This window comes from Lipophrys pholis (assembly GCF_963383615.2).
Source record: "Lipophrys pholis genome assembly, chromosome: 5".
NCBI lineage: Eukaryota > Metazoa > Chordata > Actinopteri > Blenniiformes > Blenniidae > Lipophrys > Lipophrys pholis.
Window position 1 is genome coordinate 24,732,202 of NC_137628.1, and position 17,638 is coordinate 24,749,839.

At 42.5% G+C, this 17,638-nt stretch overlaps 1 protein-coding gene across 3 annotated transcripts; it reads left to right on the forward strand.

Annotated features, from left to right (window-relative positions):
* The first annotated feature begins 3,103 nt into the window (after positions 1 to 3,103).
* On the forward strand, positions 3,104 to 14,527 carry mmaa (metabolism of cobalamin associated A). 3 transcript variants are annotated; one of them, XM_080464694.1, is made up of 7 exons: positions 3,104 to 3,152; positions 4,405 to 4,819; positions 6,052 to 6,174; positions 6,417 to 6,587; positions 7,391 to 7,476; positions 8,552 to 8,701; positions 12,943 to 14,527. In XM_080464694.1, exons 2-7 carry the CDS (start codon positions 4,405 to 4,407, stop codon positions 13,234 to 13,236), a joined length of 1,239 nt encoding a protein of 412 aa, XP_080320820.1. In that variant the 5' UTR covers positions 3,104 to 3,152; the 3' UTR covers positions 13,237 to 14,527. The 3 variants fall into 3 exon arrangements, with proteins under 3 accessions (XP_080320820.1, XP_080320821.1, XP_080320819.1); XM_080464695.1 differs by having other exon boundaries at positions 3,109 to 3,146; positions 12,943 to 14,089; XM_080464693.1 differs by having other exon boundaries at positions 3,133 to 3,295; positions 12,943 to 14,089.
* The last annotated feature ends 3,111 nt before the right edge of the window (positions 14,528 to 17,638 follow it).

Below are 17,638 nucleotides of genomic sequence, written 5' to 3' on the forward strand. Positions count from 1 at the left end.
TACTGAAATAGAACATTTCAATATATTGAAATACACAACCTCTTGTATCCTTACATTTACGTACAAGCCAGAGCAAGAAATGATGCAGCGACTGTATGAAAGTTCAGCTTTTCTTAAGCTGCATGAATAAATCTCTGGGTGAGGGGGGATGCCTTCTTAACAGTTTTGAGTAGAAATGATGACAAAAGAAACCAAATATAAGTAAAACCTATTTATTTCATCAAAAAACAAACAATTGTAGGAAATAAGCTTTACAGCAAAACTTTGACTTCCACAAGATCATTTATTAATATTATTGTTGATGGAACCCAACAGCCATTAACAATAATGTCTTATGATGTATGAAACAAGGGGATCAAGGGCATTCAACTAAAAATGTTTACTTTGCACGTGTGATGTAAGAGTTGGTTGGTGTAACGTGGTTCAAGCTCTGTGAGGAAGATTCATCCTTCTTCACTCTGACACCCCCTCAGTAGTTCTGCATCCAGAATGAGGCCAACACTCCAATGGGACTGGAGCCTCTGCAGCAACATTAACACAACATACTTTGTCAAACAAATACACGTCATTAATTTGTTTTAATTTATCAGGAATTGCTCAAATTGTTTTACCTTATAGCCCTAACAAATAGAGCAGATAAACCTAAGGCATTTTAATTGTAAAATCAATTTTTATAGATATAGCTTTTATGTATTTTCAGTCATTCTTGTTTATTTTTTATGGTTTTATTTATTGCTGGTATTGACTGTCTATGTCCCATGACCGTACTAAATGTTTTCCCGCGCTCAATCAGTTTTAACCTTTATAATTAAAACTCTTTGGACCAGCCTTTCAAGACAATTTCTTTAAAAAAAAGACTGATGATATCATGTTTTTATCCAAAAGGGGAAGAAGATGAACGTTTTGTGTTCTGCACTATGACTGGCATCATTTCAGCACTGGTCAGCTTGACTTTCACACAGCAAACATTATTTTATAATTATTCTCATTGTGGTAGTTTTATTGTATTTGTATTTTTTTGTGAATCCGGTGAAGCCAGTCCGCTACACCCTGCTACCTGAACCATCCAGCTACTTAAGAACATAAAAACCCTCATGCTTGCATTGATTTGTGAAGTCCGTTTACCCATTTAAATTTCATTTTGGCCGAATCCAGACTGGAGTTGTCGCTTATTAAGGTGGATTTATGTGTTTGGGCTCACAGATTTTGGCAGGAGTTTCCACCCACAGCTGTTTCTCCCAAACCAAACCAGGTCAAAGGTTTTTTATTTGTAAATTCAGCGACTTTAATCATGTGAAGACCTCCTTCCTCAAAAAGTGAAGTCAGTAAACAAAGTCCACTCATCTACTGTTCATATTCTGCCAATAATCAATTAATTGTCCTTGTTGTTGTTTTTTTTCCTTCTTATTCTTCTTCTGGATTTTGTGTGACACTGTATTTTTTTGTTTTTGTTTTTGTTTTTGTTTGCCTGACATCATGGCACACTCATTGACAATGGAATATCACATTAAACACTCCATGTTCCAAACGGTTTGCAGATCCCCAAGATAGACAGACAAGTAGACTCACATTCAATCTGAGAGGCAATTTCAGCATCACCAAATAACCTCACATGCATGTTTTTAGACTGTCGACTGCGCTGTATTTGCACTTGAGATGCGCACGTGTACAGTTCACATCTGTCCCATCTACTGCTGACTACCTCGCACGTTTGTGTACAGACTGTAGCATTTTGTACTTCCACCTTAAATTGTATATTGCATATTCACTTGTATATATCACTTGTATTTTGTACAGTTTTAATGTATAGGTTTATATTTCTATTGCTGAAGTTTATTATAGTTTTTAAATTATGTGGCGTTCAGTGTGGGCAGCAAAGTAGGAATTTCATTGTACAGGGAAACATGTTTCTTTACTGTATACATGACAATAAACACTTTGAATCTTGAATCTTGAAAGTGGAGTACTCAGAGAAACCCTGACACGCAGGCACAGGGAGAACTTGCAGACTTTCACACGGCCCGGACTCACACCTCCAACCATTTACTGTGAAGCGAGGGCACTAACCACTACACAATGGCCCACATTCACAACATCTGCACACAATTTAAAGTCACCACCACATCCTCACGGTCTTGTTTTGTTTTGCACAGGTAGGTGCAAATCCATTATTCATATGGTCCTGCACTTTAAAATGATTGTGTATTTAAAAACATGTGAAATAACACATTGGTTTCAGAATAAAAAACGTCCTATTTGTATTCAAGAGTTTTTAAAGTTGAGAGAAAGCAAATATAATTTAGGAGGAATGTTTATATTTGAGTCAAGTGACAACTAATATACAACTGTTAAGTTCTTTAGATTTTTCTTTGGTTTTATTTTTATCTATTTTTTATTTTATTTTTTTTATTTTTTTTATTTTTTATTTTACATATATTGTTAGTTTTGTAGTTTTGGGAATATGTTTGAAAATTGCACTTATTCTAGATTCTGTAGAATCTACAGGCATAAATAAGCCACTGGCTTTTGTTTTTATTATATAAAGTGAACAGTATTTGATGGTGTCATCATTATCAAGATGAAATCTCAACACAGGAATCATCCATCAGCCAGCAGCAGGATAAAACCACAAACACTCCAGATGTGAGACAAGAATTCTAACCACTGATTCACCCTGCAGGCTAAATGAATGTAATAAACATGAGAATTAACTGGTAGAATTAAAGTGTGTGCACCTATACTGTATTATGCAGTGAGATTAACAATGGATGCAACATTTATATATCGACCATGGCATTTCACACCCCATATAACTCAAAAAGAATGAAAAGTTAGAAAGTAGGTCTTAAAAGGAAAACACAAAGGTTCCCTATTCATATTTCCATTAGAGTTTTCTGAGCCTTCTGTGGAGGTGCTGCCACCTGCTGGTCACCAAAAACCACGACCGGATTATATAGTTATTTTATAAATTTTTTGTTTTAAAATGTATATGGATTATTTGGTCTAATAAACTTCAACTGATATATCAATCTCAGTACTTTTAAAGTTACATAAGTTAAAAAAAAATTGTTATTCATTTCGCTGAAGCGTGCTGTGTGTTGTTATGTCAGCGCAAACCGGAAGTGAATGAATGAAGTCGAGTGGAGGTCAGTGTGAGTATACATCATAAACTTTATCAGATTTTCTGCTAATATGTTAATCTACGCACATGGCAATTGGGCAGAAAGGCGAGGTTACGGACTTCCGGCAGACAGATTAACGTCGGCGTGAATTAATCGTTCAAACGACAGTATTTGTAAGTTCCACATAGCAGAGAACACTGTGCATGCCCCAGCTGGAGAAACTGCTAATGCTAATGAGCTGCAGTCCATAGAATCAGCCTTTTCTGTGGCATTAAAACTTCTGTTTGTGTTTCAAATAGTCTCCCCGATAAGGCATAAAAAAACGATGTTATAATCTGCAGTGGATCATTATGCTGGAGCAGCATGAGACATTAAAACATTATGTGTTGAACTATTCCTTCTTAAAAATGGGTCAATATGGTTTGTTTAAGAGGTTGCAGAGAGTCTTTCAACCCTTTTGACCGATTGCTGCAGCAGATATTTGCCCGTACGTTTTCCTTTATTTCTCCAGTTTTTAATATGCACACATGGTTTTCACAGGTTATACTCATTTGGGTTGATTCAAGACTGTATTGAGCATTAATGCAGTTACAAATGAACTTTATCAGCCTGCCATGTGTTCAGATGGTCATGCATCCCCAATTTTAAACAAATATTCAAAATGACACGGATAATATCTGAATGAAAGCGGAGTTTTACAATTGTTAATACATTGCTCCATACTGGACTTCCATCTAAATAAGGATTATCTGCATGCTAGTAACAGATAACTTTGTAAACTACAAACTGATCAGAAATCTTATGGGTATATGTTTCCAGATTAACACCTTAAAATCTGCCATAATCAGCATTATCTCTCTTCAGGAGAATTTTGTTGGCATTCTCTCTGCTGATTGACGCACAATATACAATTTATGAAGCAGAACCGGCCCTATTCTGTCTATCGTTGTTTTCTTGGTGAAACATACCTCCACGACCAGCTCAAAGTAAATGAAATCAATCCAATCAAATTGATTCTAATCACAGATATTGTAGCTTGGGTCATGTGTTTGCAGACCAAGTAAATACTGTATGTGGCACACTGCTGAATACTACACAATGGAGGTGATTTTCAACTGACTATAAGCTTTGGCTTCTGAAAACAAATAAACTTACATTGTTCTTGCCCCACACTGCAGGTTAGAATAGATTCTCTCCAGCTCTGTTGTTTTCCCCCATGTGCATATCAATAACAAAACAAAACAAAACACAAAGTCATTGATCTTTGTGTTTTTCCCTCTAGATGTCCCACATTTGTCACAAAATGGGACAGCATGGCCTTTCTGTCCTCCGCCACATCCCCTCCTTCACCTCTCCGCTTACTGCCTTCCCGCTCACCAAGAGGGGCTGCGGCCACCAAGGAGTGAGGGGCTACCAGAGCGTCGTCCTGGGCCACCGCCGCCACCACAGGAGGGCTGTGAGCACGGCCGTCAGCCCCCACATCCAGGAGCTGAGCGGGCCCGAGCAGAGACTGCTGAACAAGCTGTATGACGGGCTGATCGGAGGACATCGGGCTTCTCTGGCCGAGTCCATCACTCTGGTGGAGACGCAGCACCGCAGAAAGAAGGAGCTGGCCCAGGTGCTGCTGCAGAGGGTGCTGGCCTACAAGAGGGAGCAGGAGGGTCGCAATGGAGGGAAGCCAGTGGCCTTCAGAGTAGGTGTGTGGCAAATATCTGGCAGAGATAGGTTTTTTTTTCTGAGCGTGTGGACGGATCTTTCCTTCCCAGCTCTGACATGAGGGTCTGTCGATAGTGGTACAGCGGATGATCAAGCTTTTATACCTTGAGATTTATCAAATCAACCAAACTGGCTGAGTTCAGATGGTGTGTGGATGAACAAAATGGAGACGTTACCAGTGTCTCAGTAAAGTCTGAGCAACAGACTGTCATAGTGGAGAAACAACCAAGAAAACAGATTGTAAAGGTGCTTGTCATGGGAGATATGTTTATACAAACTGAAATATTCACAGTCACAACTTTGTGAATATGGATACGATTAGTACAACAATGAACTCCCAAACACTTATTTTTTCCAGAACGAATCTCTTGAAAACCTTTAAAGAAACAAAGGTCACTAGTTTGTCTACATTTCCAGAGCAGCTTAAAACCTTGTGAAGGTAGGGCAGCCAGGTGACAGCCTTACACTTTCATTCTCATTACCACACACATGAACGCTCATGTGTCAATAACTGACCAAAAGAGGTTAGTACACTCTGTACACTCTGGAATCAAACCACCGACCCTGCAATCTTAACCAGAACCACAGTTCTTTATTTTATTTATTTATTTTTTATTTTTTTTAAACAGCTGATTTATTGCCACGTAGTCTGAAAAGTAGATGTTATGAATACAGGAAAGAAACTAGTTTAAGAATTTCCATAAAGTGAAGTGAAATGATCACATTTCCGACTCTGGTTTGTTCGGTTTGAAACTCACGTTGACTTCCGGAGTTTTTAGTTTGGAGGGACGCAGGTAAAGCAGCTACTGGATAAACCAGAAGAAGAAGAAGAAACAACACAATGGTGTCTGTCAGTGGGTTTGTGATACTAATGCTTAATAATACTTCTTATTCATCTCCATTATGAAATGTACAACATAGCTGAAGTAATTAATCCCTTAAATATCCACGAAGGAAGTGTAAAGAAGGAGCGGCTGGTTGTCAATGAGTTTTCATGTCCAACTTTTGCCCCTCGTCACACGAATGAAGGGATTCTTCTTCATTTTGACAGTAAAAAAACATTTATGTGCACCGAAACATTTCCTCGTGGCTTTTCCTCAAACACATTTATTTGCACATATTGCGTGAGAACAGCTTCTTTATGAAGTTAGATTTTACGGAATTCTGTGGACTTAGTAGCTGCTTTGTGTTTCGGATCTGGTTGATTCCCCAGGTCTGTCCGGCCCCCCCGGAGCAGGGAAGTCCTCCTTCATAGAGGTGGTGGGAAAGATGCTGACCGGACGTGGACATAGATTGGCGGTCCTGGCTGTCGATCCGTCCTCCTGCACCACAGGAGGTAACACACACACACACACACACACACACACACACACACACACACACACACACACGTATTGTTCACACAGATCAGAGTAAAGTTATTTATGTGATTCTTATGGAATATGTTGAAAAATCTATATTTTTTTGTAAAAATGATTGATTATATTCCTTGTATTTATTGATATACTACACAGGCTGAAGTCATTGGGTAGTTTCTCTGTATTCGTGCCACACACTGACTCACCGCTCTGTTTGCAGGGTCTCTGATGGGTGATAAGACTCGTATGACTGAACTCTCGAGAGACATGAGTGCTTTTATCAGACCATCACCGGCTTCAGGGACACTTGGCGGAGTCACCAGAACGACCAATGAGGCCATCGTCCTCTGTGAGGGGGCAGGATACGACATCGTGCTCGTGGAGACTGTAGGTAAGACGCGACGGATGTCCAGGTGAACCTCGGCTCCCGCTTTGATTCTGAATCTTTTTTTATTTATTCATTCCCCATCGGCTTGTCTCCGTTCTTTACATGGCGCCTGTTCGTGGATGGGCTATATTAGGCGGCGAGTGCACATTTTATCTCCAATGTTGATCAGTGAGAAGCTGAACGAGGTTAATGCTGGACTTAACAGAAAAGTTTCAAACTGCACAGAGGATCATGTTTAGGAACAAAAGGAGGACTTAAGTGTTTCGGTTGATCGGTTCAAATGTTTTTAATATGAACTGATGCATTTTGCCTTTGGTTATTTCTCATGGTCAAACTTGGAATTTCACTTGTTTTTTGCCAGAAGTTAACTTGACAGTGAAACATTTCCTCTATGTTCATCCACAGAGCTGCATACTAATCCGACAAGACTGATATCGGTATGAAACTGACTAAAATAGGTGCAACCACATCAGTTCATGCTTGTTAAGTGGAGTTCCAGCACTGAATATGAATACATTACTCTATTTAAATGTATGGGAAACATTTAGGAATAACTCTTTATTTTTTCTTTGTCTTGTTTTCTTTAGTGTGACTATCGTCATTGAGTGTGTGACTTTCTGTGCTAAATACGTCTTCACTGTGAGGAATTATTTTCTCTTTAAACTTTCCGTTCAATGTTTCACTTTTTCTATTGATCACAGCATTCAGAGGATGTATATTTTATTTGGTAAAATTTAATTGACGTGGTTGTTGGTTTCATTTCAAACTGGTGTGTAAAAATAAGCTTGGTTTTCTTTCACTCTCAGGCGTGGGTCAGTCAGAGTTTGCGGTAGCAGACATGGTCGACATGTTTGTGCTGCTGATCCCACCAGCAGGGGGCGATGAACTCCAGGTTAGTGAATGAAGGCTCATCAGCAGCAACAAGCCCATTAAAGTCCAGATTCATCTGATCTGAGGAGGAACTATGTGCATGTTGCTGAAGAATTCCTAACCAGGCAAAGTCTTGCAGGTCCGGGTGATGCCTTTCAGTGGTGGAATATATAACAATCACATTATTTAATGTAAATTTGGTGACGCTTGTCTGAAGAAGATCATGTAATTGTAGTGTGAGTTAGGATGAGCTATGCGATTGTTACAGCAATATATCTTAAAAACTCTCCTTTTGGTGTCAAAAGTATGTAAAAAATCTAATTTAAAGGGGAAATTCAGATTTTTTTCAGTTAAGTTTCTCAAGTAAACTGCGCCAATCAATAATATTGTACATAGACATAATAGTCATATATATTATTAGATTGGACTTTACATTTTGAGGAGCAAGCTGATTTCCATGGCTGCATTTTTATGAGGATAAACAGGCAGACAAATCCCATATGCTACTCACTTTATTAATTAGCTAAATTAATGGATTTCATTAGCATAACTCATTATGATTAATATTATGGGGATGATTGTGAGTCATTAGGTAGCTGAAGTGGCATTTGTTTTAATTATACTAATTGTTTTCAACACATTGTGGGGGAAAAAAATCCACTGATTTCTAACATTAATTTCAGTAAATATAATATATGGGGGGGAAAAAAAGGGAAGATGAGAACATTAGAGTTCAAAAACTATTCCCAACCATGGGCAATGTGACGTGTAACTAATGTGATTTGTTTACTACGGCATAATTAGAGGAAAAAATTCACTGCGTCTCCTTCCAAGAAGTGAAATGTAGTTTGAGCGAAACCATTTTTCTTGTTTTGAACCTGACAGAAGGAGACATTAGTGATTAATGGAAAGGAGGTGCCAATTTAGGATTGCATTGGCGTGATCCAAACAAAGTGGCAGCCCCGAAGACATCTGACCACAGCTCCGTCCATCCATCACTCCACACGCAGATCCACCCGGACACCGGGCGTCCAGACGTCACTTTTATTTACAGTGTTCTGAACACTTAACGACCTTCCTCTCAAATCTGTGTCCAGGGGATCAAGAGGGGCATCATTGAGAGAGCCGACTTGGTGGTGGTGACGAAGTCTGACGGTGACCTGGTGGTGCCGGCCAGACGGATCCAGGCGGAGTACACCAGCGCGCTCAAGCTGCTCCGGAAGAAGTCCAAGTCCTGGAATCCAAAGGTGTGTTTATCTGTACGAGAACGGTTCTGTGTGGGGGCAGTGGGCTGAGGGAGCCACAGAAGAATTTCATAGCTTTAAAAAAAAAAACCCAACACAACAAGATAATTGAGCAGTGTTGGAGCTTTGACCCACCGGGCAGCAGAGGTATTACTGCTCTATGGACCCAACAAGCATCCCACAGAGAGGCCGTCTGACACAGGACGGCGAGGAGGGGGGAGGATGATGAGGATGATGATGTCGTCATACCATCACGGTCTCCGTGCTGCAGTGTCTCACCCAACCCCGCGTGTCCCATCTCACCCACTTGCCTGCCTGCCTGGCCTTGTCCCTTTGTTTTCCCAGCCCAGGACAGCATCTGCCCACTGGGCACGCAGCCAGGAAATACCCCCCACCTCCCACCCCTCATTACCCCCGCCCTCTGTCCCTCCCCTTCTCTCCGCTCCGAATGCTCGGCTGCTGCGTCATGCATTTCACTGATTAGAAGCCTGCACATGCACATAAAAGCTGATAGGTTTCTCTTATACCCCCCCCCCCCCCCCCCCCCCCCCCCCCCCCATTTATCCTTACCTCGGCTTTCTTGTCCATATTACTGTCTGTCTGTTTGGCCTACAGAGATTTGATTTAGTCTCATGGTTTCTTCTTTTTCATCCCGGTGCGGGACACAAGACATACATGTACTTTAAAGCTTTAATCTACTTATCAAGCAACATATTTTACCTACTAATTGTATCGGCCTCAAAAAGTACTCGAGTTTCCGAAACACGGCAAATCGTCTTTAAATAGTTTTTGCTGTTTGTTTTAACAGATTGAAACTCCAAAATATTGATTATAAAATCATGTTCACTGGCAGGAGCAGCAGAGGAGCAAGAGTCAGCCCCGGTTTTGACTTTTCTTTGCTTCAGAAAGACTATTAATAGTGGCAGATTCATTTTCTGTCCCCTGATAAATTGATTTTCCTCCCCAAAAGATTACGAAGTTCCAACAAATTTCAAGTGCCACTTACAAATCGCCCATAATCAAGTTAACCTCAAGTAACACTAAAAGTTTCTCTGCCAAAGTCTTGGTCTTAAAGGGGCACTCAACCAATTGTACCTGTCAAAGTATGATTCAGGCAGTGTGTGACTCAGCCTGTGAGGGCTCAATGTATTAGAGCCACTTTAGGCCCAAAAGCTTCTCTTACGCACTTCTTCACTCCGTTTGTTCTTTCATTGATATTTTTGATTGAATGAGATACTTGTCATGTTTTTTTTTTCTGTTTGAGAACTTGTGATGTTGCTTTAAAAACAAAACCAGGCGTGTTAAGTAGTTAAGAGGTCGTGTTGATAGGTGAATAAAATACTAAGGGAAGTTTTTTGGCTTTTACATAAAAAGAAAAAGGGCGTGATTTCTAAACTAACCAGGCTGGGATGTTTGATCGTGATCATGAAGGATATAGTATGAAAGGAAATCTATTTGTATTATTGAACTATACATATGATGCATCTAGAAAATATCCATAGCACATCTCTTTTCATGCATTTTGTTTTCCAAAATGGAATTTAATTCATTTTGATCTTCAAAATTCCCCATAGTGACAACATAAACAGAGTTTGCGGTTCTATTCAAGGAGCTGCCCACATCGCCTCTGTTTTCAAAGTAAAACTCTGACCAGTATGTTTCCTGTGATGATTTTTTTATTGTCTATGTTGAACAACAAAATCTCTCAAGGTGAAATTTCTGATAAAATCCAACATCCAGGATATGTAGATATATAGATGCTGCTAGGGATCGTGGTTAATAGCATTAGCATCTCTGCATTACTTAAAGTACATGATGGAGTAGCTTTAATGACTGAGAGGAGGAGATTGATTTTATCCTCCCTGAAACAGAAATAATTCAGCTGAAGAGGCGGTGGAGGGGACGGCAGGTCCTCGGTATCCTCCTCCAGCACATCTCAGCCTGGTGGCAAGTGAGAATAATTTAATCCCATATAATTCTGTTGGCGCCTGATCTCCTTGTGTTTCCCCAAGTTGTGGGCATATATATAAAAATTCTTAGAGCACTCGTTTCTCAAGACCCCCGTGAGGCGACGTTCAAGTGATTTGAGTCCACGTCAATGTATTTCCATTAAAAATGCTTCAAAGAAGAGTGGATGTGTTTCAAGTAGTGATATGCACTAAAAGTTTGTGATAAAACTTGGCCTTCAACACCTTTCGGGTCGGTGCTGCTGCTGGTGCCGAGGACACTCAACTTTTATAAGCATCAGCAGGTGTTTTACACGGTTCTAAAGGAAGCATAAATGTTGGTAAAATATCCCACTTTTATTGTTTTGTTTGTCGTTTGGCCGACATTAGATCACTGGAGAGTTGTATTTTTCTTGGATCAATGTTATGTCTTGCATGTTTTCAAGGCAGGGGGGGGGCGTCTCAAAACAATTGAATCGGGTCCACTGGACTTGGTCATATGTGTTGGAAGACCTTGTCAGTTCAAGCTTATAAGTTTCGCTCGTCCACGATGGAAAAGTTGTGATTGCTCCAGTTGTGAAGTCGAGGTTGACCCGTTGTGACGAGGCAAAAACACATTAGAGTCTGTGCATCACCCAGACGTCAGAACCAGGCATAGAAAAACGTTATTAAATAAAACAAATCAGTGAGTCTTGAGAGAAGCCCTGAACTGAAGTTGCGGTGTGGACATTTACACTCGCCAGTGAACTTCTCATGCGTTCTATTTATTTCCGCCCGGAGAAAACCAATGCAGACACAAGGGGAGCAGGGAAACTGTGAAACTCGTGCAGGAGGAGAACATCATGGCTTTGAGGTGAAGGCACTAACCTCTAATTGCCATGGTTTAGTAAAGACTTACTTTTAATTCATATCTTTTTGCAAGCAGTCCACCACGCCCCCTCCCATTGAACACATATTGAATGTGTCTGTACGAGGGGGGGGGTGCATCAGACTTCAATCCAGTTGTTGTAATTCTCTTAATGGGGGATTTATTCTTGGCTGCTGATCACAGACCTGATATTTAGCGAGCTGCTATGTCTTTAGCCGTCACGTTATCTCCCAGCAGAGGATCAGAGGGCTTTATTTCACATAAAACACTGTCGCCTTTTCTTGTCTTTTCTCCGTCAAACTGCCTTTCTCCCCTTTATTCACTTGTGTGTAATGACACAATATTTAAAAAAAAAAAAAAAAAAGCAAAACATTGGCTTAACTTTTAAGTAAGGGCCTCAGACACACGTCTGAACGAACGCCTCTGTTTCTTTGTGCTGCTCTCAATCTCAGGCTCTCTCACGTCTGCGCCTGCTTTGAAATCGAATGTTACTCTGAGTTTCATCATGTGTTCTTGAATGTGTCGCGAGCGCTGAAGGCAGACATGCAGTCACTTGTTGAAGCATTAAACACATAAGTGACATTTATCCCCAGATCGCTCGTGTGAACGCCGCGTTACTGGGGGGGTGGGGGGGGGGGGGGGGACACTCGCCGTTTGCACCGCGGCATTACAGGTCCTTGTGGGAAAAGAGACACTTGTTAAAAAATTCAATAATAAAAGTAGACCACCTGTAAAGCCGAGCTGCAGCTCACCACGTGCAACATGCTCATTTATCAAAACAAAGGTTGAAGACATGAAGCAGGTTTCATATTCATGCTGAGAGAGAGGAGTGCAGGATTTCATGTTTCTCGCACTGGAACGTGAAAATGAATCGGCGCTGGTAAAACAGCAGAAATGATGATTCTCACTTGGACGGTGTGTTTTTCCCCACTGCAACTGGGTTTGGCAATACAACCATAAACATGTATGTAAATTTGTCAGTGCACACTTACGACCTCTGGTTTAAACAAAAAAAAAAAAAAGAGGGAATATTTTCAGATACTTTGTTCTTGATTTAGAAACTAAATTGATCATATTAATACACGAAGGCAGACATCTTCAACTACCTTTTATATGCTGCCAATCTGTGTCTTGGCTGTAACATTTATTACAGCGCTACTCTTTAACATGCAGAGTATTGCACATGATTTTCCCCCCTAATAGAACATTTTGCCATTACTATGCATGAGTTGTAAAGTATCTTAAAGGAGGACCTCGTACTCTGTACTTAATTCCACACATGAATGGAACATGAGCCACATGAGTCCATAAAATACTGAGTGAAGTATGGGAGTCGGTCTGTTTGAGTGAGTCTGACCGCGGCCCCAGACACTTTGAATTTACACATGTGCCCCCCTCCCCCTCCTCCCCCTTCCTGCCTCCGTCCTCAGGTGGTGCGCGCCTCCTCACACACCAACGAGGGCATCCCAGAGGTCTGGGCCAAGATGGAGTCGTACCGGGACGGCATGTTGTCCAGCGGCGAGCTGCAGCTCCGGCGCAGGGCCCAGCAGAAGGTGTGGATGTGGAGCCTGATCCAGGAGAACGTCCTCCGTCACTTCCAGAGCCACCCCGGTGTCAGAGAGGCTCTGCCCCGCCTCGAGGAGAGGGTCACCAAGGGAGCCGTCTCTCCGGGTCTGGCTGCTGACATGCTCCTCAAAGCCTTCTCGTCGTCGCCGTGGTCATAGCGCTCGCTGGGACTGTCTGAGATGAATCACTGCAGCTGATCTGAGCCTTTCAGTGCCAAAGAAAGCAGGACGGCAGCATTTGTGACCTTGACTCTTTGGTTTGCACAAAAAGAAGCAGCCTTGCTCTTTTTACAGTTGATTTAAAATTTAAAACAGCCGAGATTGAAGTCACACCTCTGCAGGAACTTCACTTCCTCAACACTTTAATCCCGACACTTTAATCCCAATCGCGGGAGAGAGGGCGCCCGCCAACAGCCGTCAGTTCTCCTCCACGGCTCCAAGAGTCTCTCACCACGGGCAGAAATGAAACACTTCATTTATGGTTGGAGAGATGAAATGCTACTTCGGCTGTGGTCTGGTATCATGAAGCACATTGCGAGAGCGCTTTCATGGAGGGGAACAGGACAGAACCTCATGAACTGTTTTAATGAGATTAGCAAAAGAGGACCGTAAAGGTCATGTTGTGACAATTGGAGAATAGTTTGTACAATAACCTTCACTTTTATGAACAGGCTCATTAAACCGTGAGGCTGCGCCATAAATATTGTCCGGACTGGACGTATGACCTGCGATCAGCTCCCGCCACTGCCAAGCTCCCCCGCCGTCTTTACGAACCTGACCCACAAACACAAGAATTAATGAAAGGGTCAGGTTTAGGGGAGCTGGATTTTATATGCTCACTTGTTTCGGGATGGATGTCGTTCCAATAACGACTTAGAAAAGCAACTGGACATTTTTCTGTTCACAATTTGTTTTTTTTGTTGGGATGAATAGCATTGAAGAATGATGAATGGTGAATTTGAAGAAAAAAAAAAAGATAAGTGAATAACATTAAATCTGTCAGTGCAGTTGGCCGGTCTTGTTCTTTCTCCTTGTGTTTGCTTGTGATATGAAAAAAAAAGGGGGAGTGATTAATGTTACCTCTACGAATATTAGTCCTGAGATTTGTCAAAGATTTAATGAAATTTCTCCTCTGCTCTCTGGAGCCAGAAATGTCAGTAGCAGCTCTGCCCTGAATGAGTCAGCTGTGCCGCTTTGCTTCTAATTCAGGCAAAACACACTTTAATATTTTCGGAATTAACTTCATAATGCACTGCACTCCCGGACGCCACCAGAGGACCCAAGACAAAGGCAAGTGGCGAGCTCATAACTCCACCGCAGCTACTTTATTACTTTAAAGAGACAGGCTGCTTTGTTCAGGGTGAAGCCGGCTGCAGTGTGACAGTAACCTGTATTATCCATACAATCATAAAAAATATGAAGTGTCATTCTAAATTAAGTTGTTTTTATTAATAAAAAAAAACAAACAACAATACCACCAGCAAATGTTCTGTGAATATTTAGCATGAGAGATAAGCCAGATGATAAATATTACTTTTGTGAGCTTATTCAATCAGCTCTCGGTTGATTTTAGTTCAAGAGCTTCATGTTACTGTTAAGACAGCTAATAAAACAACATGAGGTCGTTTTTAATATGAATCAAGTATCTGCAGAGACTCACTTTTATTCATTTGAATGATGAAGACAATCAGGGTCATGTACATTTTAGCGTATGTTTCAGACCAGTGGTTTCCATCGAGGCTCAAAAGCGTCCTGGGAAATGGTCATTAATCAGTCATTAACCACTGTGGTACCCTGGAGAAGGTGGATCTGGGTTTGGCTTCACTGAGACGTGTGGGATCGCCTGGCTTCTTGATTTTATTTGGAGTGCGTCTACACGATTATCCTTCTCTCCTTCATACCCTCTTCATCCAGCTGAAGGTTGCAGTGAAGCCCAGCTGACTGGGGGGGAATGGAAGGGTACTTGTGGACACACACACACACACACACACACACACACACACACACACACACACACACACACACACACACACACACACACACACACACACACACACACACACACACACACAGTAACTATAAAGACATCAACTCACCTTTCTTTAACCTGGATTGTTGTATGAAGGCACTGAAAGCCCAGAGTCGGGACTCAAACTGCTGTCTTGTTGTGAACCAACAAAGCCAGGCGCTACAACACTGAGCGTCGTCGTCGTCAAACAGTTTTATGGTGTCTCATCATGTGTTTCCAGCTGCGTCCTTCCAGCTGAAAATATATTCAGAGACCAGAATCACATGCCATGACTTTAAACATCCAGTCAGACTCATGTTGATGTTACCTTTTATTATACACTTATTCACATGTAGGTTTACTGTGTAGGAATATAAATACACCTGCTGATCTGATTCTTTGAAATATTTTGAATTCCTTTTATTTAATTGTTTTGTTTTGTAAAATCATTTTCAGATTTAAAGCCAGCCAAGTCTACAGGGCGAGGTGCAGGAGCATAACCTGAATACACCCTCCTATAAGATGCAAGTGGGTGTGAATAACTGTCCGCCGCTCCGTCTCGGACTAAATGGATTTCAGATTGTAAAGTATGATCAGCATACCCTTTTGCCGCCATAAATTTTGTACTTTTCCCAGCCACTAGAGGTCTCCCAAATACTGCCCAGCCCTGGATTCATTATCCTAATGACTGGGCCCTTGGTGCCAGCCACCCTCCCCTTCTTAACGCCCCCGCCTCCTGCCCTCCATCCATTCTTCATTGAGGTTGCCTAGGGTGCCAGGTCACTCGGAGGTGAGGACATCAACAGCTGCCACTCTCCTGGAGCACAGGCTGTACTCTAGTCCCAGCCCTGTGCACCAAACCCTGCTCGGCTATTCTCGCCGTGAAGCAGACAACAGCGACGCTCGCTCCAGTACCACACATGAGGGCTGAGCATGCGGCTGTGCAGGGTTCGTCTCGCTCACTGTGAATCTCAGTATTTCAAAGAGAAAGGGTCGAGACCGGCTCAGTCTTGATCTGTGCCTGTCCTTACGCCACTCTGCTTTGGAAACACTCAGTCTCAGCCCCCCGACCGCTGGACGGGCTCCCAGGTCGCTGCTCGTTTGCTCCCGCCTCCGTACGAGAGGAAGAATGCCCCCTGAATGCAGATGGATTCATTAGGTCTGAGTAACACCCTTCTCCTCCATCATGCTGACACAAACATACACACACTGTAACTGCTCTGGCTTTGCAAAAGGGAACAGTGAGTTCTGCAGCTCTGGACGCTCTCCACACACACACACATCCATGCGTATACATATATACACACAGTTGTCTCCAGTGTAAACAACACCATGCGGTTTCACTGAGGAAGATTAACTCAAATGCTGCCGGATTGTGTTCAGCCATCTTAGCCTAAACACTGGGCCATGCACATGTGTTCAGCATTTTGCTGGATCCCTCGAATGTAAGCAGAGGACAGAGACTGGCTCTTTGATGAGGGTTTTTTTTTTTTTCTAGTTTAATGGAGGGGCTTACATCGACAGCCTCTCTTTGTGTCAGCAGTCTGAGGTCAGAAAAACGCTCTCGGTTCGGGCCAAAAGTGAACAAGGCCGTCAGAAGTGCAGTCGACAAACTCAGTTTTTCCCCCGAAAAAACCCCTCAGAAGTCCAGAGAGGGAGCTGAAAATGGGGGTTTCAAAAAAATGTTTGGTAAATTAAGCAGATAAATCCTTACGTGGACAGACGTCTTTGGTTTATTTTTCCTCTTGTTGGTTGTATCAGTGTTGTAGTTTGGTTGTTTTCTGGTCGGATCAGATTGTGAGGAAAGCCTGACGCAGGGAAATGTCAGGCCGTGTGTGTGTGTGTGTGTGTGTGTGTGTGTGTGTGTGTGTGTGTGTGTGTGCGTGTGTGTGTGTGTGTGTGTGTGTGTGTGTGTGTGTGTGTGTCAACCAGACATGGGCTGCTGCCCCTCAGTCGTCCCTGCTATGTTTGCTCTCCTCCTCACACAATCACATTCGCCCGTCTTTCTTTTTCTTTTTTTTATATACACACATGGATACTTACCCAGCTCACCACCTACACATCGTGTACATATGTGGAAGCCATTCATCCCATGTCACACACACACACACACACCCACACACACACACACACACACACACACACACACACACACACACACACACACACACACACACACACACACACACACACACACACACACACACACACACACACACACACTGCCTGCCTTGTGTCGCCTCTCCGCTCTGCCTCGGCTGGCTGCTCTGCTGTCCCTCTCTGTAGTGACAGATGAGCGTGTGAGAAGCACTTCCTCCAGGCTGGAGGGAGATGGGGGGCGGGGGGGGGGGGACTTTCAAGGCAGCCATAGAACCGACACGAGGAGCCAGCCGCGTGCTAATGGGGGGTTTTGGAGAGCTGCGGTGAGGAACTGAGCACACAGGCTTGTAGATGCAGCACCCCACTCATTACGCCTCTCTGATGGGTCACTGTGCAGCCTCTTCATGAGAAGCCCCTCATGGCGACATGTCTTATTATATCAACTGCTGAGAT

Excerpts from the sequence above, each read along its gene's own strand:
- mmaa (XM_080464694.1), top strand. The coding sequence starts at position 4,405 with ATGTCCCACATTTGTCACAAAATGGGACAGCATGGCCTTTCTGTCCTC. Across the intron at positions 6,175-6,416 it reads GTCCTCCTGCACCACAGGAG|GGTCTCTGATGGGTGATAAG; the intron begins GTAACACACACA and ends CTCTGTTTGCAG. Across the intron at positions 8,702-12,942 it reads CCAAGTCCTGGAATCCAAAG|GTGGTGCGCGCCTCCTCACA; the intron begins GTGTGTTTATCT and ends CTCCGTCCTCAG.